This window comes from Symphalangus syndactylus, chromosome 5, assembly GCF_028878055.3.
Source record: "Symphalangus syndactylus isolate Jambi chromosome 5, NHGRI_mSymSyn1-v2.1_pri, whole genome shotgun sequence".
Lineage (NCBI taxonomy): Eukaryota > Metazoa > Chordata > Mammalia > Primates > Hylobatidae > Symphalangus > Symphalangus syndactylus.
Window position 1 is genome coordinate 5,186,678 of NC_072427.2, and position 24,186 is coordinate 5,210,863.

General features: G+C 48.6%; 1 protein-coding gene across 6 annotated transcripts in view; it reads left to right on the plus strand.

Moving 5' to 3' along the window:
- The window catches only part of PCSK6 (proprotein convertase subtilisin/kexin type 6), a 195,198-nt gene that overhangs the window by 114,055 nt on the left and 56,957 nt on the right, over positions 1-24,186 (plus strand). For 5 of the 6 annotated variants that reach the window (XM_063640040.1, XM_063640041.1, XM_055277040.2 and 2 more), the window contains 2 exons: positions 13,114-13,302; positions 17,267-17,403. In XM_063640040.1, coding sequence (XP_063496110.1) covers positions 13,114-13,302; positions 17,267-17,403 — 326 coding nt within the window. Of the gene's footprint in view, positions 1-13,113; positions 13,303-17,266; positions 17,404-18,544; positions 18,684-24,186 lie in introns of those variants that run through there. The other variant, XM_055277043.2, reaches the window with a different exon arrangement.

The window sequence follows — 24,186 nt, forward strand, 5'->3', positions numbered from 1 at the left end:
GCCCAGCTAATTTTTTTGTATTTTTAGTAGAGATAAGGTTTCACCATGTTGGCCAGGCTGGTCTCAAACTCCTGACCTCAGGTGATCCACCCGCCTTGGCCTCCCAAAGTGCTGGGATTACAGACATGAGCCACCGTACCTGGCCAAAATTTTTATTTAAAAAAAAAAAAAAATCAGCCATAAAGTAAATCAGAAAGCAAGAACCCTAGCCCACTAGGAGAGGAAATCAGATTATTCCAATTCTGCCATCACAGCTGTTTTTAAGGAGAACGGTGTTCCTCTGGGCCTTGTATCTGATATAGAATGGAGTGCGTTTTTCCCATAACTACTTGTTCCCTTTGGAAAACGTGTGTTTGAAAAAGAAATGATGTGATGACTAAAAGTGATATATTGCTTTATCAACAAATACAGATCACTCTCTTTAGATGCCTCTTCCTTGAATATGCCTCTACTCTTATAATACACTCTTTTGCTGCAAATAGTTGAGAAAAATGTGTCTGCTGGAGGGCTTGCATATGGTAGGAATGCAGAGAGTATGTGTTGGCTGAGCAGCTGGATGAATAGCCACAGAAGGAACTTTTGAAAAATTACCTTTTTCTCCCATGGCTAATTGCACACTGACCGCTGAGGGATCACTCCAGGCCCCCATGGGTCGGCCAGCCACCCGACAAGCCTCCGTCTTGACTTCTTAAGGCACCAGTTTCTCTGAGGAGCCTTAGACTAACTGTCAAATTTGAAAAAAAGTGGGAGAGTCTCTGAGATGAAGGAGGTTTTGCCTTCTCTTTGTTTGCTGGAAAACGCCTGCAGCCTGGACCCTCACATGCGGGTGAGGGAGGTGGGCTCCTGGGTCTGGTTCCTGACCCGGGGGCTGCCCTCTGCCCCAGCGCCTCTGCTGCTGTCCCCATCAGGGTGGCTCCTGAATGAAGCCTTCTTCTCCTGCCAGAAATCGTTTTAAGATGGTAGAGCGGTGCCTAGGTGGCGAGTGGTTGTTTTTATTTTTATTTTATTTTGTTTTTAAGTGAAAGCACACAAAGTCTAGACAGCACAGGTTGGGGGACCCGCCGTAACACACAGTGTAACATTGTTCCTGTCCTTTGAGGGAAGTCAGGACCCTCCAAACTCCGGGAGGAGAAGAATCAGACTTCTGTTTCTAAAGAAAAGGCATCTTTACCTTCAGCGGTTTCAGACTCTTTCTGGGATATTCAGCCAGCCTACCGTCTCACACCACTTGCTTATCAAACCACTTGCTTAACTCTGTAACATGGCTGTCGCAGAGGACATAAGGGCATCCAGAGAGAGTGGTGTTACCAAGCGGAGTTCGATGCCTCACGTGCACCTGTGGGTCTCCCCTCCTGGCAGGGAGCTCCAGCCAGCTCTGCCACTGAGCCTGCCTGCAGTCAGGGTCATATGCACCTGAGCCACGAGTATCCCCACGGTTATGCGAGTTTTCCCCATCGGGGTTCCCAGCTGCTAGGATCACGTGGCGAAAATGAAAAGGAAGCGTTCCCACACAGCCATTTTCCCGTCTTCTTCTAACTGCCCCCTCTCCGTGCACATTTCTGGGTCCAGCTGTCTACTCTCTTGGCCTCATTCTGGTTTCCTCCTCTCATGGTGAAATCCTAGGACTTCCTGAATGTCCTGAACCTGCCCTCAGCTGCTTCCCATGGTGAAGAGCAGAGCAAGAGGGAAGACAGAGTGTGTGTATGGCTCTTTATACACCCATCTCGTGTGCATCCGTGTGCACTGCGTGGGATATGGTGACTGTCTTTTCTCTTGAACAGGAGAGGATGCTACCCTGGTGTGACCAAAGGTCAGACAACTGTGTTCACTGGACGTTAAGCACAGGAGCCCTCTAGATGGGTCATGTGTCCACACCTGTCAGGTCTACGGTAATGTCACACATGGTCCTGAGGGAGAGGGGCTGGGGTATTCATACGTCCACCCCTCTGGTCACGTGCAGGGGCAGGGAACCTCTGTCCACCCCCCAGCCCTGGGCTGCGATATGGTCATGGTTCAGGGAGACTGTCCTCATGGCAACGACTGACAGGAAGAATCAAATGGGCCACCCCTTCTGCACATCACTCCTGTGCACCCAGCCTGTGCTCCCAAACTAGCATTGCATCCAGTGCCCCCGAATGACTGCGCAGAGCTTGTGTCCCGTCACCCATGGTGTCCCCCTGCTGAGCTGCTGTCTCCAACGCTGCCCCAGTGGCTGGCATCACAGCCCCTGCCTGCCCGAGTCATGCTCGGGCCCAAACGCGCAGAAAGGCCACCAGCACAGCACAGTGCAGGCTGCAGAGGAAGGAGCTGGGGCCATGACGCCAGACCCACCAGACACAGTCGTCTTCAGGAGGCAGCTCCGTCACTTGGAAAAAGGCCATCCATGGTGTGAAAAGGACTAGCCAAGAGGGGACCCCAAGTGATACGCTGGCGTTTCTCATCTGGACACTGCACATTTGGGGACTGTGGGGTTTGAGCCTGTCTCTGTCTGGATCCACCTGAAAGATAAGAAGAAGTCCCTGGAAGGGTAGAGAAAATCAGGAGAGGGGACCACAGGGCTGGGCCTGGTGAGAATCAAGGAGCCAGGCCCCCTGCTCCAAGGCACCACGGGATCGTGCTGGGCAGTCTCTTTACTGCCGGGTGTTTACCCTGCCCTAGAACAGTCTGAGCACCAGAACTGAGGTAGTGATGACTGAGCCACCTCTCCAGGAGCCCACACGGCGTAGGGCCCATCACAGGCAGCTTTCAGGAAATGCTAAATCTAAATGCAGAGGTGAGAGGAAATCACTTAAACTGAATGACAGCTACTGTTAGCAAAAGAGAGTGACTTGCTGGAGTCCTCCAGGATGGCACTGGATGAAATGGGCCTCTGTTGTGATCGTCAAACTGTAGACCAGAGGCACGCCGACCTACTCCTGGGTGCAAATGGTTTCCATCTGTTTAGAACCTTTGTCAATTAAACGAAGGTACATAGGATCATGACCAGTGGCATCTGCCTGTGCAAAATGATTTTAAAATCTGCGTGTATTAAATAGAAGGATAAAGTTGATATTTTTGCATCTTTTCTTCAAATGAAAAAGAAAATTAAGCTTAGTATTATTCCAACGAATGAAATAGAGGCCCAGCTATTAAATATTCTATTTGACTCTTGATTTTTCTAGCCAGTACTTCTGTCGCTACTTTGAAAATCCAGGCTCCTGGGAAACAGTTTATGATATGCACGACTCCCACCTCAATGCTGGGAAGACCACAACCACAGGGTCTTTTAAACCAACACGAAGCAGTAACTTACCTGCACGTCTTTAGTTCTTGCTGGTTTGGAAGGTTACTGTCCAGACACAGCTTACAGTTTAGCTTGGCCTGTCTTTTAATGAACTCTCTCACACACCCACACCCACACAAGATACGTCAGACCCAAAAGCCAATGCTTTGACTATCAAGGATTATCTGTAGAGCAGATAATCTTTTTATAGATGTTCAGGAATTAACTCTGGATTATCCACATACCAACTACTTTTCTGGAATTTCGTGAGACTAGACTGCGTGTGGTGGTCATTTTAAAACAACTCTACTTATAAAGACATATGGCTGTGGATGAGAGATTATGGACTGTGATTATAAAGGCACTTCCTGTGTGCCAGGCATTGCTCTAAGCACTTTATAAACATGAAGTTGGAGTACTATCTTTATCCTCATTTTATAGAGGAAGAAACGGAGGCACAAAGGAGTTAGGAACTTGGATCCGGAGGTGGGGTGCTGCGGGGCTGAACTGCTCCCACAGGCTGCTGGTCTCCAGAGTCCACCTTGCCCCTCTAGGTAGGAACTCAGGCAGTACTGAGACAAGTAGAGCAGCCTGCCCACCCATTAGAAGACCTCACCTCTTCGACCTCTGTGCCGGGAGCTAGCTGGGTGCACCACCTCCAGGGATGATAAAGTACCTGACCCTGGCTGCCCAGAGCTTCCTCCAGCCTTGGCCAGGTGCCAGTGCCTAAGAGCACAGCTGCTGGCGGCTCATCTGCGGCAGGTCAGCTGGGCAAGCAGGTGAGGCCAGGAGCCCAGCGGCCTGATGGAGTGCCTGGGCGGATCAGACACAGGTCAGCCCAGCTCCCTACTGTGCTCAAGCACACAGCCTGATTTGACATCTTTTTAGGAAGCCAAAAGCCCTTCCTTTCTTTGGGCTGTCTCAGAACTATGCAGATTTCTGCCACCCTCCCATCCCCTCCTCACCTTACCCAGCCTCTCCCTCCAGGGCATCTGACCTCTGTGTATACCTGGGTACCACAGGAGGCCCTTACTTCTGGTTTCTCCTCTTGGGCTATTGTTATATAGAGCATGCCTGGGTGTCCTCAGAAAATCTGTGGGGTGCTGTGCAGTCCCGCCCTGGGGGTAACCATACTGGGCAGTTTTCCTGCTGGTACCCCTTGTAGCTGCGAGCAAACTTAACAAGCTGGCTATGTTCCTGCAGCCCTTTCCCTCCCTGGCTTAGTTTTGAAGCAAACTTGTTTTCCCCAAATTGTAAAGGCTACTTATTTCTAAAATTAGGATTTGAATTTGAATACAGTTGATTCTCCCTATTCATGGTACTGTTCTACAAAATCACCACCAACACTGAATTCGCAAATAGTGAAGCATTATTCCTAGGATAGATACAGGGTTAAGTTCCTGTGAGCCTCCGGTCACATTTTTGCCAGCCTGTCAGTACAGACCTTGTTTTATGTGTATGTGTTTAAAGACAGCTTATTTAACATAGATTATTGATTCATTAACTTTAGACTCACAGCTGGACAGCACTAGCGCTCGTTGCTGGAACAAAGCTTGTCTTACACATGTGTTTTCTCCTTAAGGCACATCTCAGCTTTCTCATGCTTAATGACACTAGACAGTGCTTCAGTACTGCACTTGGGGCCATTTCAAACAGTGAATTCACCAACAGAAAAGCACAGAGCCAGGCATGGTGGTTTGCACCTGTAGTCCTAGCTGCTTGGGAGGCTGAGGTGGGAGGATCGCTTGAGCCCAGGAGTTCAAGGCTGCAGTGAACTAGGGTTGCAACACTGCACTCCAGCCTGAGTGACAGAGTGAGACCCTGTCTCTAAAAAACAAAAAACAGCACAAAAATGTGAAAAATGTGGCACTAAATACACTGTGAAACAGACACTTGCTTTTATTTGAGACGGAGTCTCACTCTGTTACCCAGGCTGGAGTGCAGTGGCACGATCTCAGCTCACTGCAACCTCCGCCTCCCAGGTTCAAGCAATGGTCTTGCCTCAGCCTCCTGAGTAGCTGCAATGATAGGCACACGCCACCACACCTGGCTAATTTTGTATTTTTAGTAGAGACGGGCTTTCACCATGTTGGCCAGGCTGGCCTCAAACTCCTGACCTCAAGTGATCTGCCCACCTCAGCCTCTCAAAGTGCTGGGATTGCAGCGGTGAGCCACCACGCCTGGCCAGAAACGGACACTTATTTACGGCACGAGAGCTGCACCAACAGGCAGTGTTGCCTTGTTTGACCTCAGCTGGGAGTGTGCTCACTGGGGGACTCATTATGTTACCACTCTGTGCACATCTACACATGACACCAAAGTGTCACAAGTGTTAGTTTGGGGGATACAAATAAATGTCAGCCACTAGGTGAATATGCAAATACAGCATATGTGAATAATGAGGATTGACTGTAAATTTTATTTTCTCTTTTACTGCCCTTCAGGTTGAATCGTAGACTGTTAGAATTGGAAGTCATCTTTAAAGCAGCTAATTCAGTCCCCTCATTTAACATAGAAGAAAAAGTGTGCTATAAATTTAAGCATTACATATTAAAGCACCTTATGACCCAATTAATTGTGGACAGCATTGTGTAAGTTAATGTACTGGATTAGCTTTTTTTTTTTTTTAGTTAAATTTTATTTCTCACCTAAGTGATGTGCTGTGGTTTGATCATCAAAAGTAGTTTTGGCCGGGTGTGGTGGTTCATGCCTGTAATCTCAACAGTTTTGGAGGCCGAGGCGGGTGGCTCTTCTAAGGTCAGGAGTTTGAGACCAGGCTGGCCAACATAGGGAAACCCCATCTCTACTAAAAATACAAGAATTGGCTGGGCGTGGTGGTACATGCCTGTAGTCCTAGCTGCTCAGGAGTCTGAGGCAGGAGAATTGCTTGAACCCGGGAGGCAGAGGTTACAGTAAGCTGAGATTGCGCCACTGCACTCCAGACTGGGGACAAAGTGAGACTCCATCTCAAGAAAAAAAAAAACAAAGGCCGGGCGCGGTGGCTCACGCCTGTAATCCCAGCACTTTGGGAGGCCGAGGTGGGCGGATCACCTGAGGTCAAGAGTTCGAGACCAGCCTCAACATGGAGAAACCCCGTCTCTACTAAAAATACAAAATTAGCTGGGTGTGGTGGTGCATGCCTGTAATCCCAGCTATTCGGGAGGCTGAGGTAGGAGAATTGCTTGAACCTGGGAGGCGGAGGTTGCAGTGAGCCGAGATCGCGCCATTGCACTCCAGCCTGGGCAACAAAAGCAAAACTCCAGCTCCATAAAAAAAAAAAAAAAAAAAAAGAAAAAAAAGGTAATTTCATGTGTGGAACATTCTCAGTCTGAACTCATATGAATAAGGACGCCCACAGATGAATGAAGCAGCTTACCTCAGAGCCTAAAGGCCATCTTGTGGAGAGCATGCATCCTGGAACACGGGTCTGAGAAGTGACCTAGAAGCCTCTTGCCACCTTCACACAGGCGCTCTGTGCCCTCCGACAGACCTGCTGGCTTTCCTATTGCTTAATTTAGCAAGTCTGTCCCAATTAACTCTTGCCACTCCACTCACTCCCGTTAGCGGGCCTGTGAAAGGGTTTCCTGGATGACCTTCTGCTGTAATGGGCCTCAGTTCTTTAGCCTCTCCTCCCCAAGCCAGGTGCCAGCACAGCAGCTGGCAGGATGCTGCTGGCTCTTGATTCTGGAGGGTCTCTCAACATGGCCCTAGAACAGTCAGTCATGGGCCCAGTGAGAAACAAAGCAAGTGCTTTGTGCAAGGATCCGGGTTGGTCCAGGAAGCCAAGCTGGGGAGAGGGCTTCAAGGAGGGAGTGAGAAACGCTGACATGAAGTAGCTCCCAGGTAGAACAGGAAGAATGGAGAGCTGGAGGCGGAGGGTTTCAGCCTGTGGCCCGCCTTCCTGCTTCCCCTGGCACTCGGTTACTTGAAAATATTGATTTTTGCTATTAGATAGTATTATGCATTGGAAAAAAATTGGAGAAGGCCAACATATCTGTGGTCTGTGGTATGGAGTTCCTAGGAAGTCAGCAGGGTGGCTGCTGCTGATGGGCCTTCACCTCCTCAGGAGAAGGGCACAGTTGGAGGGCATCCAGGATGAATGGAGAACATCTGAAGTACCAGAGTAACTAACGTTGAAATGTGGCTCCGTGGCACGTGGCATTTGCTGTCATTAGAGATCTTTTCCAAGTCTGGCCATCTCCCTGGCTTCAACAATGCTCAGTCTCCAGGCAGGTCTGGCAGGATCATTTAACTCCCTGGAATCCTTTAGGGTCCTAGGAAGATGGCTTTATATACACAGACCACAGTTTCAGAAGTTAATAGCAGAAGACACTTTTCAGTTATTTTGGGGACTTTAAGATCTTTCTAAACCAATTTTCATCATTAAAGTACAATGTCGCTGTATTCATGTGACAGTGATAATCTCTGATCATTGTTTAACTTAAAAAATAAATTACTTGGCAGTCGACTTGCATTTTCAGTGTTACCTTGGAAATAACTGTAGGTGGAGAACCGCTTCTGTTTTTTTCATCGACTGTTCTACTTTCTGTCTTGGAGTTAATTTTTTAAAGTGATGACTTTTGATAGGTGGCTTCCTTATTTTCTTCCTGGAGCTTCTATCTGAAATACAGAAAAATTTGAGCACAACGATCATGAAACATTTTGAAGCCTCCTCTTTTATTTCTCTTCTAATAAAAGCACTCCGGCCCAGCGCGGTGGCTCACGCCTGTAATCCCAGCACTTTGGGAGGCCGAGGCGGGTGGATCACGAGGTCAGGAGATGGAGACCATCCTGGCTAACACGGTGAAACCCCGTCTCTACTAAGAAATACAAAAAATTAGCCAGGCGTGGTGGCGGGCACATGTAGTCCCAGCTACTCGGGAGGCTGAGGCAGGAGAATGGTGTGAACCCGGGAGGCGGAGCTTGCAGTGAGCGGAGATCGCACCACTGCACTCCAGCCTGGGCAACAGAGCGAGACTCCGACTCAAAAAAAAAAAAATTAAAAAAAATAAAATAAAAGCACTCTAATTTGGGATGTTAGGTTAATGGTTTCAATAGCAACCACAGAAATAAAATGTGTGGGGAACTAACTGCGTGTCGGGAAGGTGGCAGCGTGCCCTCCTGTAGTAGCTGTCCTGGGCCCCCGCGCTGCCCCAGAACTTACAGGAATGAGGAGTCCTGGTGGCCTGTAACTGAGTGATTTAGCAGTTAAGAGATTTCACATAAAAACTAATTGTTACAGTCAGCCTTGTTCCAGGAGGCCGCTGGGCTCCTAGCCCCCAGGTGAAGGTAAGGGCTTGGCTTTGAAAACCAAACCAAGTGAGGCCATTAACTCCTGCAGGAACTGGGTGCTCCCGCCCCAGCCAGCCTCCCTGCAGGCAGCAGCAGCGGGGCTGGCGGAGGATCACACCTAACCCAGCCTTCTTTATGCAGTGGCTGGAGTCCCTTAGCAGGAATAAAAAAGTCAGATGCAAGAGACTTTCATACTCTGAAATGATTTTTTTTTTCTACGTGTTCACTCTGTGGGGCTTGGTTGTCTTTCACTTGTAATTACCCTGCTTCTGTTCTCTCATCCCTGTGCCTTATCAGTGGGATTAAAGCTTCTTCACAAGGATTCCAGGTCTATTTCTAGAGCAGATTGATCACTTCCCCTGCCGATGAGCAATTGGTTGGAGTGTGCGGACAGTGTCTTCAACTTGGTTAAGGCTTTTGTTTCTGTTTCCCCTTGATCTTGCTATTCAGCACTGGAAAAGGGTTGAAGTGTGAGAGTGTAGGGTTATTCCTGGTTCTTGGGGTTGACTGGGAGCTACATTTTGAAGCCCCAGGGGAGCAGTGAGTACGTCTGCTGGCCTAGGTATTTCTCCACCTCCACACCTTGCTTCTCCCCAAAGCACCCACCTTGCATTCTTAGTGTGGGGTGAAGGTGGGGGATGGGGGACACTCACCTGGAGATACACATGGGCCCTGCAGGACCTGGAACTCTCCAGAGCCTTCTGTTGTGTTCCGCATCTACCGCAGCGGGGGCTGCTGACCAGTAAACACTGGCAGTAAAGCTTGGGAGAAGGCAATGAAGGAAGTCAGCATCCCTAAATCAATTTATGGTGCATGCAAAGCATGTTTTCCAATATTTACAGAGTCTCTGAGGGAATTACATCACTGTTTATAACTGTTTTGATTGTTTTTTATGACTCAGGCCCAGTAGAGCCAAGCAATGTAATTCCTGAGAGGCGCTGAGCAGAACGCCTCGTGCCTCCCGGGAGGAGAGTCCAGGCATGATGGGAAAAGCGCTCCCCGTAATAAGCGGAGCGCCAGTTGTGTGGTGGGGAATTATTAATGTGCTGCTGGGCGGCGGTGGGTCTGCACCAAAGAATGCCGTATTTCTTCAGCTGCAGATCACTGCGGTGGGTGGGGGGCTGAGTTCCAGGAGGCGTGAACCCTAGTGGCCTGGAATCGGCAGGATGGTCCAGCCTGGACACAGGAGCAGCCTTGGGGTACAGATTTTGTATCTGCTTGGTCTGGGGAGTCTGTCAGGGAATTCTAGTAGAAAGGAGTCTTGAATGATTGAGGCTTTGTTTTTACTCTCAGACTCCATCCCATATGGTAAAGCTGCTCTGAGTTTGTAAAGGGGACCGTTGTCCATTTCCATTACAAGGCAGGAAAGCGAGGGGACCCTGGCTTTCTGCAGGAGAGTTGGGAGCACACAAGCTCGGCACCCTCGACCGGCATAAGAGGGCAGACTCCGAACTCCGAGCTGTGTCCTTCACTGTGGGTCCACGCGAGCTTCCATTCAAGGCAGCGAGGCCTGGAGGCGGAGGCGTGGGCTCTGGGCCCCAACTCCCAGCTCCTCCCCCCATTAGCTGCACCTTGGGTGCAGTCCTTAATTTCCCTCTGGATTAAATGGGTTAATCCTTGGAAATTCTCAGGACAGTGCTTTATGCTCAGTGCACAGTCAGCTTGGGAAATGTTTGCTAATTGCTGTTATTTAGCATTGTGACTTCTATTTTCTTTTTTTAAATTATTACTATTATACTTTAGGTTTTAGGGTACATGTGCACAATGTGCAGGTTTGTTACATATGTATCCATGTGCCATGTTGTTTTGCTGCACCCATTAACTCGTCATTTGGCATTAGGTATATCTTCTAATGCTGTCCCTCCCCTCTCCCCCCACCCCACAACAGTCCCCAGAGTGTGATGTTCCCCTTCCTGTGTCCATGAGTTCTCATTGTTCAATTCCCACCTATGAGTGAGAACGTGCAGTGTTTGGTTTTTTGTCCTTGCGATAGTTTACTGAGAATGATGATTTCCAGTTTCATCCATGTCCCTACAAAGGACATGAACTCATCCTTTTTTATGGCTGCATAGTATTCCATGGTGTATACGTGCCACATTTTCTTAATCCAGTCTATCGTTGTTGGACATTTGGGTTGGTTCCAAGTCTTTGCTATTGTGAATAGTGCCACAATCAACATACGTGCGCGTGTGTCTTTATAGCAGCATGATTTATAGTCCTTTGGGTATATACCCAGTAATGGGATGGCTGGGTCAAATGGTATTTCTAGTTCCAGATCCCGGAGGAATCGCCACACTGACTTCCACAATGGTTGAACTAGTTTACAGTCCCACCAACAGTGTAAAAGTGCTCCTATTTCTCCACATCCTCTCCAGCACCTGTTGTTTCCTGACTTTTTAATGATGGCCATTCTAACTGGTGTGAGATGGTATCTCACTGTGGTTTTGATTTGCATTTCTCTGATGGCCAGTGATGAGGAGCATTTCTTCATGTGTTTTTTGGCTGCATAAATGTCTTCTTTTGAGAAGTGTCTGTTCATGTCCTTCACCCACTTTTTAATGGGTTTTTTTTTTTTTTTCTTGTAAATTTGTTTGAGTTCATTGTAGATTCTGGATATTAGCCCTTTGTCAGATGAGCAGGTTGCGAAAATTTTCTCTCATTTTGTAGGTTGCCTGTTCACTCTGATGGTAGTTTCTTTTGCTGTGCAGAAGCTCTTTAGTTAATTAGATCCCATTTGTCAATTTTGGCTTTTGTTACCATTGCTTTTGGTGTTTTAGACATGAAGTCCTTGCCCACGCCTATGTCCTGAATGGTATTGCCTAGGTTTTCTTCTAGGGTTTTTATGGTTTTAGGTCTAACATGTAAGTCTTTAATCCATCTTGAATTAATTTTTGTATAAGGTGTAAGGAAGGGATCCAGTTTCAGCTTTCTACATATGGCTAGCCAGTTTTCCCAGCATCATTTATTAAATAGGGAATCCTTTTCCCATTTCTTGTTTTTGTCAGGTTTGTCGAAGATCAGATAGTTGTAGATATGCGGCATCATTTCTGAGGGCTCTGTTCTGTTCCATTGATCTATGTCTCTGTTGTGGTACCAGTACCATGCTGTTTTGGTTACTGTAGACTTGTAGTGTAGTTTGAAGTCAGGTAGCATGATGCCTCCAGCTTTGTTCTTCTGGCTTAGGATTGACTTGGGAATGCGGGCTCTTTTTTGGTTCCATATGAACTTTAAAGTAGTTTTTTCCAATTCTGTGAAGAAAGTCATTGGTAGCTTGATGGGGATGGCACTGAATCTATAAATTACCTTGGGCAGTGTGGCCATTTTCACGATATTGATTCTTCCTACCCATGAGCATGGAATGTTCTTCCATTTGTTTGTATCCTCTTTTATTTCATTGAGCAGTGGTTTGTAGTTCTCCTTGAAGAGGTCGTTCACATCCCTCTTAAGTTGGATTCCTAGGTATTTTATTCTCTTTGAAGCAATTGTGAATGGGAGTTCACTCATTATTTGGCTCTCTGACTTCTATTTTCAATGCTAGTCTTTGAAACAAAGTAGTGGGATTTTTTATTTGTTTGTTTGTTAAAACATTTAATTATTTTTATATATTTAGGGGGTCCAAGGACAGGTTTCTTATATGCACATATTGCAGTGTGGTGAGGTCTGGCCTTTTAGTGTACCTGTCACCATAGAGGTCTTACTAGGGTAACTGAGAAATGAGCTGGCCAAATGCCACCGAAGAGAAGCCGCCTTCTGGTCACCAAAGGGAGCCCATCCCTGGGGACATTCACCCGAGTCTGCCCAAGAACCCATCTTTTATTTTATTTTATTTTATTTCATTTCATTTCATTTCATTTCATTTTATTCATTTTATTTCTGAGATGGAGTCTTTCTCTGTCTCCCAGGCTGGAGTGCAGTGGTACGATCTCGGCTCACTGCAACCTCTGCCTCCTGGGTTCAAGCGATTCTCCTGCCTCAGCCTCCCAAGTAGCTGGGATTACGGACACCCGCCACCATACCCAGCTAATTTTTGTATTTTTAGTAGACAGGGTTTCACCATATTGGCCAGGCTGGTCTCAAACTCCTGACCTTGTGATCTGCCCTCCCCCTCCCCCAACTTTGTATAAGACAGAGTAATTGACTCAGCAGCAATGCAAGGCAGACAGGGCCATTGTCCAGAGGAATGGGGCCTGTGCTGTGCACCCCACAGCACTGCCCAGCAGCCTGGTCTCTCCACAGTAGGCAAGCTGGAGTGGTGGCAGCAGGCAGTGCCTCGGCCTCCCAAAGAGCTGGGATCAAAGGCATGAGCCACAGTGCCCAGCCGAACCCGTCTTTTAAATCTCTGTGAGCAAATTCCAGAGGCATAAACGTCTTCAGGACAGGTGATAAAATTCACAGTGGAGCATCCGAGTGAGGCATTCAGAGGCTGCTGCGGCTCCCTGGGGCCCCCAGGGCCCTGAGGCTGCAGTGGGGACACAGTGGATGGGCGCTGGAGCTCCTGGCTGTGTGGGTGAGACTTCGTGATTCCGGTGCCAAGTACTGAGCCCTCCCTCCTCCCCCAGGAGCATCCCTTTAGTGCAGGTGCTGCGGACGACCGCCCTGACCAGCGCCTGCGCGGAGCGCTCGGACCAGCGGGTGGTCTACTTGGAGCACGTGGTGGTATGCATCTCTGTCTCGCACCCACGCCGAGGAGACCTCCAGATCTACCTGATCTCTCCCTCGGGAACCAAGTCTCAACTTTTGGCAAAGAGGTAAGGCGAGGCGGGCATGGGGATGGAGGCTGGGGCTCACTGAGATTGACACTGCACAAGAGCTTCTGTCCAGTCTTGGGCCCACAGCGTCCCTGCAAGGCCCTCTGGCATGTGGGGGCTCCCACCGGTTCTGCTGGCGGCTTCCTTTCTCTTGGAGACCCTTGCATGTAGGCCCCAAAAACCTTAAAAGTTACTCCCTGAAACCTTGCCTTCCAAAAGGTCCTTTTCAGAAAGAAGTGACAAAAGAGTTGTTGTTTCGTTTTGTTTGTTGTTTAGCGGAGGGATTTGTGGAATTCTGGCTATGCCTTCATTGCTTAGAAGTGCATTGAAGGTCATTTTTATCCTATTCAGTTGGCCTCTGAATCGAGCATGTGTACCACAGGGAGCATTGTTTATCCCCCCGCCAGCTCTCCCTCCCAGCCGTGGGCTGCCCTGCAGAACCTGCACCAGCAGGGGCCTGTCCCGGGAAGACAGACAGGCTCGGGTGGTGGGCGGGGAAGGTGCTCCCAGGCTGCTCTCTGCCAGCTTCTCTTGCACTCAGGGACTAGGAATTCCAAAGCTTTGTACGTGGTTTTTGGGAGGCTATGGAGTCATTTCTTTGACAAACTTAGAAACAAGGGGAAATACATTGATGCAAATATATGACTTACAGGTAATTAGAATGAAGGTGTTTATAGGAACTTAAGAGGGGCCAGGGTATTCTGGTACCTTTCTGTCTCTTTCTAGCTAAGAGGTAGAGAGAGAAAGATTTCACGGACAAATCAGCATTTCCAGCTTCTCTCAAAAACCGGAACTGGCACTGTGCCCACATCGCCTGCAGGAAGCCCCCCAGGACCAGGCCTGCTCTGTCTACTGGGTGGGGTCCCCATGCCCACGTGTCCACTCTGGGCCCACTTGACTCCTTTGGTGACCTGCCTGAGGCTGTGGCCCTTGTGTGGGCTATAGGGAGCTGTAGAGATTCAGAAACGGGCTAGCGAAGGCTCTCAGATGGAACCAGGCAGAAGTTGGGAGTTGCCCTTGGCTTAACCCTTCCCCTCCCCCCCACTTTGTATGAGACAGGGTAATTGACTCATCAGCAATGCAAGGCAGACAGGGCCATTGTCCAGAGGACTGACAGCGCTGCCCAGCAGCCTGGTCTCTCCACAGCAGGCAAGCTGGAGCGGTGGCAGCAGGCGATGGGCCTGGCACCAGCTTTGTCCCCAGTGCACTGGAATCAACCCTGAGGCAGACCTTGGCACCAAGCTCAGCCCATCCCACATTCTACTTTCATAGCACAAGCGCCACAGGGCATCTCTCCCTCCTGCAGGGAGGCCCGGCCGTGCTGTGCCTCTGCCTTGGGAAGCCACACGGGCATTGAGCAGTTCTGGTGTCAGCGGACAAGCTGCAGCTTTTGATGCCATGTTGCTCCCCTTGGTGTTTTTTATTTTATTTTTTTAACTCTTAAAGATTTTAAAAGTCCTCATTTCTGGCATCTCTTGGAAAGTTGGAAGCTGTCTGACACCAGGCCCGGGTTCCTGCATGCACTGGGCTGGAGCCGAGCAGGTGGGCGAGTGTGTGTCCATGTGCTCCGTGTTTTCTGTGCTGGCAGCCCTGAGGCCAGCAGCGGACTCTCCATTCACTCCAGCTGCACACCTAGTGGCACCCAGGTTTGTGACGCCTGATTCAGAGCCAGAGCTGGGTGCAGGCCCAGGTGATGCCCAGGTTGACCGAGAGCCTGTGGGGAGGCTTAGAGGCTGGGGCAGCAGGTAGCAGGCAGGCGGGTGGCAGTGACCCTGGAGAGTCGGCCCACACCCTGCTCTTCCACTCCTGGCTGGGCTCCCAGGAGCCAGTCACTTTGCCTCTCTTTATCCCTCGTCTCTGAAAATGTCACTTCACTTATCTGTAAACATTAGGACTGTTACAAGACTTGAGTGTGATAATATATGTAGATAAAAATGTTTGGCATCACCCCTGGTGCAGGGGCCTGGTTGCCCTACATGTCCTGCTTACGTCCGGCTGCCTGACCCACAAGAACCTTCCGGTGCCCCAGCCTCCCCTCTCCCACTCCCCTAGGGCCCTGTTTTCCTTCCCTGGAAACTTTCCTTCTCCTGCTTCTGCCCAGTGCTGCGCCCTTGGGATAATAGAGTGCAGGTCCTGCCAGGGCTATTGGGAGCCACCCCTTGGCTAGGTAGTGCTGTCCTTGTGCCATCAAGCGTTTTAAAAAACTACCCTAGCCCAGGAAGGGTGGCTCACACCTGTAATCCCAGCCCTTTGAGGGGCCAAGGTAGGTGGATTACCTGAGGTCAGGAGTTCGAGACCAGCCTGGCCAACATGGCAAAACCTTGTCTCTACTAAAAATACAAAAATTAGCTGGGCATGGTGGCACGCACCTGTGATCCCAGCTACTTGGGAGGCTGAGGCAAGAGAATCACTTGAACCCAGGAGGCCGAGGTTGCAGTGAGCTGAGGTCACGCCTCTGCACTCCAGCCTGGGTGACAGAGAGAGAGTCTGTCTCAAAAACAAAAAATAAAAAAAAACTACCCTGAGGCTACTCCAGCTGTCATCTGAGTCTTGGGACTTCAGTTTTTTTCCAAGGCAGATTTTGTGATTATATCAAGAATTTGTGTTTCAGGATAAATGACCTCCTATCCTACTGCACATCTTACTTAATTTGGCAGCTTTATCAGGTTGCCAGTTTCTTCACTAAGAAGCCATTGATGTGCCCCAGCACCTCAGCCCTTAAAAGACAGTTTGTCCTTGTTCTGTCCCCAGTGTGTTGGGTTCAGCTTGGCATCGAGTGTGAAAATCAGCCTTGACCTTTGCCATTTCTTAGAAGAAAGCACAGGATGCCTCCCCCTCACTCTTCTCCATTGCAAAGAATGTTCCCTAGATAAACATTTTCCTACATTGACTGTTCAGAACCCCCAGATTGGAAATTGAATCTTACATCATTCAAAACTTATGTATTCCAATTTCTGATGAACAATAAAGATCCCTGTGTTAAAAAAAAGTTTATTCCAAAATCGAGATAGAAAAATTAGACTATGAAGAAAGAATAAGAGGAAAAAACCTAGAATTGATTCTAATATGGAAAGAGTCACTTCTGAGGATGGCACTGGGTGCAGGAAGAGGTTGGATGTTGATTAGTTGCTTCCTGTTTCTGCCTGAACCAAGTGTGAGGCAGAAGGCCCAGGGGCTCGAGGGTACAGTTGGGAAAGGCCTTCGAGTTGGGAAGGGCAAAGGGAGGCTTATCAGGACTTGCAAGGAGGGTACTGCTGGGGGTACGGGAGCCGTCTCCTCCTCCCGGCTCTCCACGGGTCCCTCCCATTCCCTCTGGAAAGCAACCAACCCTGCCATCATCATCTCCCCCAAATGCCCCTGTTGAGACTGGATCAGCCCTGGAGGCGAAGGGACAGAACTTTCCCCACAAGCTTGAGTAGCTGCTCCTCTTTCCTTCTTTGTGTGTTCCAGAGAACAGTGCACACAGCTGGCCGGAAGTCAAACGTGGAAGTTTCATTCTTCCACAAACAAGCACTTTTAAAAGGCGTCCTTAGTGAGCACTCTCTGGGCTTCAGTGAAGGTACCCCGGGGGGCCCCCGCCCCTGTCTGCTTTTGTGCATCCAGGCACTGGAGTTGTGGGCTCTGTAAGATTGTTCCTGGACAGGAAGGAGCCAACCACTTTCTGCAGGAAACTGTCAGGACTGGGGGCATTTGTTGGTGTCCTTGTAAACATCTTTCGCTGGGTGATATGAAACCTGCCTGCCTGCCTGCCTCTCAGAATGTGAAGGAGGTGATGGAGGAGATAGTCTGTGTAAGAGCTTAAAGACAGTCACATCTCGCTGTGCCCTTTGCCCTCGGGTTGGCTGGGGCCAGACCCCTGCTACCCTGGGGGTACGGTCCAGCCAGATCATACAGTCCCCTGAGAGCCCTCCTTGTGCCAGTCCCTCCGCACCTTCATTTTCTGACACCACATCTCCGATTGCAGATTGCTGGATCTTTCCAATGAAGGGTTTACAAACTGGGAATTCATGACTGTCCACTGTTGGGGAGAAAAGGCTGAAGGGCAGTGGACCTTGGAAATCCAAGACCTGCCATCCCAGGTCCGCAACCCGGAGAAGCAAGGTCAGTGGCTCTTGGGACTCTCATGACAGCTTTTGTATCTCAACCCTCTTTTTACCTCTGGGCCTTATTTAACCATGGAGTCTCTGATAATTGTTTGTTTTGTTTTGTAGAGGTAGAATTCCCATAACAGAAAATTCACCATTTTAATTATTTTTAAGTGTACAGCTCAGTGGCTTTTAGTACGTTCACAATGTTGTGTAACCGTCACCACTATCTAATTCCGGAATATTTTCATCCCCACAAAAAGAAACCCCATACCCATGAAGCAGCTGCTCCCCATTCCTTCCTCCCCTCCCAGCTCCTGGCAACCTCTAATCCACTTACCGTTTCTTTGGATTTGCCTCTCCTGGACATTTCATATGAATGAAATAATACAACACCTGGCCTTTTGTGTCTGGCTTCTTTCAGTTAGCATGATGTTTTCAGAGTTTTTCCATATTGTAGTATGCATCGAAACTTCATTACTTTTATGGCTGAACAATATTCCATTGTACGGACTGATCACATTTTGTTTATTCACCTGTGATGGACATTTGGGTTGTTTCTACCTTTTAGCTGTTACAAATAGTACGGCTGTGAGGATTCACGTACAAGTTTTTATGTGGACCTATGTTTTTGTTTCTCGTGGGTGTACCTAAGTCTGGAATTGTCAGGTCGTATGGTAACTCCATGTTGAACGTCTTGAGGAACAGCCAACTGTCTTCCACACTGGCTGCATCCTTTCACATTCCTGCCAGCGCGTATGAGAGGTCCACCTCCTTCACATTCTCGTTAACACTTAATAGTCTCTGTTTTTTAAAAATTATAAGCGTTCTAGTAGGTGTGAAGTGGTATCTGTGGTTCATCAATTGCATAATGGTGCACCTGGATGCATAGAAGTTTTTAATTCTGTTGAAATTCAGTTTATTTTTTCTTCTGTTGCTTGTGCTGTTGGTGTCATACTTGAGAAACCATTGCCTAACCCAAGGTCACAGAGATTTACTCCTATGTTTCCTTTTAAGAGTGTTATAGCTCTTACGTGTAGGTCTTTGATCCATTTTGAATTATTTTTTGTATGTGGTGTGAAGTAGGGGTCCAAACTCATTCTTTTGTACCCTCTTGTTCCAGCACCACTTGTTGAAAAATACACTCTTTACCCGTTGGGTGACCTTGAGACTCCTGTTGCAAATCAACAGACCACAGAAGAGAGGTTCATTTCCGCACTCTCGATTCTGTTCCATGGGTCTATATATCAATCCTGGGGTCAGTACCACATTGTTTTGATCACTGTAGCTTTGTAGTAAGTTTTGAAATCAGAAAGTGCGAGTCCTCCAACTTGGTGGTTCCTTCTCAAGATTGTTTTGGCTTTTTCAAGTCCCATGTAATTCCATATGAATTTTAAAATAAGCTTGTACATTTCTTTTTAAAAGGTAGTCGGAATTTTGATAGAGATTGGATATGTAGATCGTTTCGGGGAATATTTCCACATTAACAATATTAAGTCTTCCAGTCCATAAACGTGGGATATTTTTCTGTTTATTTAGCTCTTCTTTAATTTTGTTTAGCAGTGTTTTTTGTAGTGTTGAGTATATAAATCTTTCACTTCCTTGGTGAAAGTTGTTCCTAAGTATTTTATTATTTTTATGCTATTGCAAATGGAATGGTTTTCTTAATTTTTCTTTTGGATTGTTTATTTCTCCGGTAATTCTTGTACCCTTTTTAATCCCTTTTACTTAATGGTCAATCATTTATTTAACCAATCTTTATTAAGTACCAAACTCTGATCTAGGTAATGGGGTTACAACCAGGAAAGAAAACTGGAATAATCAGCACATCTTATTTTGTAGTTACCCACAAAGGTCTATAAACGCTGTCTTTGTTCTCTGGGTTGAATGCATAGTAACGTTTACAGAATGTGCTGGGATCTTGCTTTTCTCTGGGCGAGTTTCCTCAAGGTTTGCTTTCACTGTTCTGTCATTGAAGATGCAGAGTCTGCTTCTTGGTCACCCTAGGAGTGCATGAGAACCTTCCCCTGCCCTGGTTCTTTTCCAGTTCTCCATAAACAATCCAAAAGCAAAATTAAGAAAACCATTCCATTTGGAATAGCACAGATTTAGGAGAAAAGAAGAGTGTTGACTTGCCTTACGCAGAAAATTGACTTTAAGTCATCAAGTCATCTACAGGGATCTGGGACCTCCCCCAGTTGTATTCTTTCTGGTTTTAAAATAGTAAATAACTATTTTAAGAAAGCGTTGGCTGGGCGCAGTGGCTCACGCCTGTAATCCCAGCACTTTGGGAGGCCAAGGCAGGTGGATCACGAGGTCAAGAGATCGAGACCATCCTGGCTAACATGGTGAAACCCCATCTCTACTAAAAATCCCCCCCCAAAAAAATTAGCCAGGCATGGTGGCAGGCACCTGTAGTCCCAGCTCTTAGGGAGCCTGAGGCAGGAGAATGGCTTGAACCCGGGAGGCGGAGCTTACAGTGAGCCGAGATCGCACCACTGCACTTCAGCCTGAGTGACAGAGTGAGACTCTGTCTCACAAAAAAAAAAAAAAACAAAAAAAACAAACAAACAAAAAACGTGTTATTACAAATCCTAAAAATACGAAAATGTAAAATTTTAAATGACCTGAAATTTACGCATTTTAAAAGTGGAAGCTCCTAAATTCTTTTTTTTAAAAGCCCCAAAGTGTATTGGCCTAGTATTAAAAGTCGAGGTCGACGACTCATGCCAGCTGCATCCTCAAGCATTCACTGCTTCGTGGGCACAAGGCCGAGTTCTCGTGCCAGCCTGCATGGCCTGCTTGCCTGGGAGGCTGGTGCTGTATGCAGGAGGGCGCGTGGAGGCTGGGGCTACTGCTCTTGTGTGCTCATGACAAAGCCCTGGGAACCAGGCACACCATTCACCACTCTAGACCTGTGATCTTTATTCTGTATCATGAGCCGAATACAATGTGCCCTACCCATGTCCCAGGGCAGCTTCAAGGGGACAGTCAATCCCCCATGAAACTGTGCTACTGCAGGCAGCCTTTCTCATGCATCTCATATACATTCTTCTCTTTCCCCTTCCTGTTAGGCCAACATGTGTGCACTGATGCCTCTCCCCTGAATCCACATCCCCTCCAGCCACCACCCACTTCTCTGCTCCCCTGTTTGGCAAAGCTGGCAGAACAAGCTGCCTGCTATGGCCGTCACCGCTCACTCCCAGCCCACTCCCATCCACTGCACAAAAAACCGGGGCTTGTCAGGGTCGCCCACCGTTTTCACACTGCCCAAGCCTATGGTCCCATCTCTGTCCTCCCCAGGTTGTTAAAGCCAGGGTCTATGGTTCTAACAAACTAAGCACCCTCTCTGGGGACCACAGGGTGCAGTGGTTAAGACTGTGGGCTCAGGAGCCCTTCTCCCTGGGGGTAGATGCTGGCTCTAACTCTTACAAATACCTGTGACCTTGGCAAGTCACTTAGCCTTTCGAGGCCTTGGTCTTCTTATCTAGAAAATGGATAGTACGCAAGTTACTGGGTTACAATGGAATGAAATCAGGTAAGACAGGCTGGATAGTACCCAAGTTACTGGGTTACGATGGAATGAAATCAGGTAAGACAGGCTGGATACCGAGAGCAGGGCCTGGCACACAGCGATGTTGGTAGCTCACCCGCTCTGGAAGCGCCCTCTTGCACAGCTGCAGTGATGCCACACCTGGGGGGCCCTCTCCACCTCACAGGCTGCCCCTCGTGCGTCTCATTGGCTGATCCTCTCGCACGCACCCCCGCACGTGCCCCTGGGTCCTCTGCTCTTTGTTCCCATCCAGGGATCTCATCCAGCCCCGTGACACTGAGCACCTTGTACCTGCTGGTGGTGCCCAAAGCTGCCTCTCCCTGCCCGCGTGCACCCAGACCTGCTCTGCAGCAGCCTCCTGCTTCTGGACATGGGTCTAACTGGCTCTGAGCTTGTGCACCTTTAGACAGAACTCCCAAACTGCCTCTTTCCTGCTTTCCACATTAAAGTAAATAGCTTTGAGCCGGGTGTGGTGGCTCATGCCTGTAATTCCAGCACTTTGGGAGGCCGAGGCAGGTGGATGACAAGGTCAGGAGATCGAGACCATCCTGGCTAACACGGTGAAACCCCATCTCTAGTAAAAATACAAAAAGTTAGCCAGGCGTGGTGGCAGGTGCCTGTAGTCCCAGCTACTCGGGAGGCTGAGGGAGGAGAATGGCGTGAACCTGGGAGGCGGAGCTTGCGGTGAGCTGAGATTGTGCCACTGCACTCCAGCCTGGACGACAGAGCAACACTCCATCTCAAAAAAAAAAAAAATAATAGCTTCACCTTGCACTCCATTGGTTGGCCAAATCCCAGGAGTGAACCTTTAATTCTTCTTTGTCTCCTTCACCATCTGCCTCCAGAATATATCTGAGTCTGCCCACTGCCTCAGTTCTGTGCCCCATCGTCTCTTACCTCCTCATTCCACTGGCCCCCTTGCCTCAACCCCTACTGGCTAGAGCCACTCTCCCCCCAGCATCCAATGATCCTTTTAAAGTATAATTCAGATAGTGATGCACCCCTGCTAACTTTCATGACCTCCCACAGCTCTTAGAGCAAAACCCAAATCTCTTAGCCTGACCTGCACATCCTGCTAGCACCTCTCCACCATGAATCATTTCCTGCGCGTCATCACTGACCTCCCTTCTGTTCCCCTAACATGCCTGGTCTTACCTCCATGGGGCCTTTGCACGTGCTGCTCCCTCCTTGGGGACAGCTGTCCCTAGGGCTTCCCATGGCTGCAGCACAGACCTGGCCTCATGGAGGGGTCTTATCTGAATGCCTGCGGTGGATGTCCTACCCACTCTCCCACCTCATACTCCTACAGAAACATAAAGGCAGGGGATGAGAATGGGGAGGAATAAAAATTTGCTGAGATTCTCATTCTACATTTAGTGGGAGGGGTGATGGATTATGTCTTACTCTTAGCACTGATAGAGACATATAAACTCAAATATCTTCTTATAATAGAGAGATAACCAAGATTTAAAACAGGATGCCAACCTTCCAGATCACTAGAGGGAAATAAGAGTGAAGAGAAATTGATCAATATGCCAAAAAAAAAGAAAAAGAACTATAGGCAAATTTGAATGGGGATACAGAAGTCTTAAATAAAACATTAGGAAGTGAAATTCATCAGTTTATTCAAAGAATAATACTCCCCTCCAAGAACACAGCCTTCACCCAGCAGATACTTCTTGAGTATTTACCAAGTTCTAAGCACTGGGGATGCACCGGTGAACAAAACAGATGCTAGGCTTATATTCTAGAAGGCAGAGGAGGCCGTGAAACAAGATTATCAGGCAGGAAGCTTTTGTCCATTAGATGATGAGAAGCTATAAAGAGAAAAATGAAGCAGGGCAGGGTGACAAGGGCATTTCAGGGTGTCCCGGGAAGGCCTCGGGGAAGGGACATTTGAGTAAAGCTCAAAGAAGATGAGGGGGTGAGCTCTGCAGACATCTGGGAAAAGGGCATTCCAAGCAAAGCGTTCAGGGGATGCTAAGGCCCCCGGGCAGGAGTGTGCCTGGTGTGTTCCAGGGGATGCTAAGGCCCCCGGGCAGGAGTGTGCCTGGTGTGTTCCAGGCACAGCAGAGAGGCCCCCGAGGCTGCAGGGGGCAGCGGGAAGAGGAGCAGAATAGGACAGGGGCAAGCATTGAGAGCATGGGGACCAGATCACACTGGGCTTCGTCAGCCCTCACAGGGACTTGGTTGGAAGCCACTGAGGGATTTTAGGCAGAGGAGAGAGGTGATCTGAACTTCTGTGTTAACAGGCTGACAGCTGGTCAGAGTAGATGGAAGTGAGGGTGGGAGAGGAACAAAGGCGGGGAAGCCAGTTAGAAGGTCATTGCAGTATCAGGTGAAGGTGACTCCGATGGGGCGGCATCAGTGGAGTGTATGAAGCAGTCAGATTCTGAAAGCAGGGTCGAGAGATTTGTAGATGGATCAGATGTGGGCTGTGAGAGGAGACAGGGGGCATGGATGACTTCAGAGTTTTTGTCCTGCCCAGTAGAAGAATGGAGTCCCAGTTTCCTAGATCTGGAACATTGCAGGGGGGGGGGAAGATGCTGGCGAGAAGATCAGGAGCTTGGATTCGGGTGGGTTAAATCAAAGATACTTACACGAGTCCAGGCGGAGATATGTACCTGGAGGTCAGAGGGAAGACTGGGCTAGAAACCCAAATTCGGATTAGGTATATTAAGTATCGTCAGCCTTTCAAGCTGTATGGGCAATGGAAGGAGATCTGTTTATGTAACAATGATTAACACGTTTGGAGCCTGTTGCGTGTAGGTGCTGAGTGAGCTTTAGGCTTGCAGTGGTGCACAGCACGGAACTGCATGCCCTGCACACCTGTGCACCTGCCACACTGCTTCCTGCCCAGCCAGATGCTGCCATATCAGCTCCCTGCTTGCTGCCTGCATGGCACTCAGCAGCTCTGGCCTTGGCCTTAGCACTGACAGACTTGCCATCTGCAGCCTTCCTTCCTTCCGGTCCCGCTGGGCCCCGAGAGCCTCCTGCTGCATGGTGTATGATAGATGCACAATAGGTGTTGGTGGATTAATTAGTCCAGCTGGAACGCTCTGTAACTACCACATGACCAGATGCTCTGTGTGCTACAGAGGACACAGGATTAGTGGATACAAGAGGGTGGCCCCAAATTGAGTCTTGACACAGGCCGATCTCCACCCCTCAGCATGGGTAGAAACTGGATCTTTGCTTTCAGAAGGTTGAGACGGGTGCAGAATAAACACCTGGTGGTACCTTCCA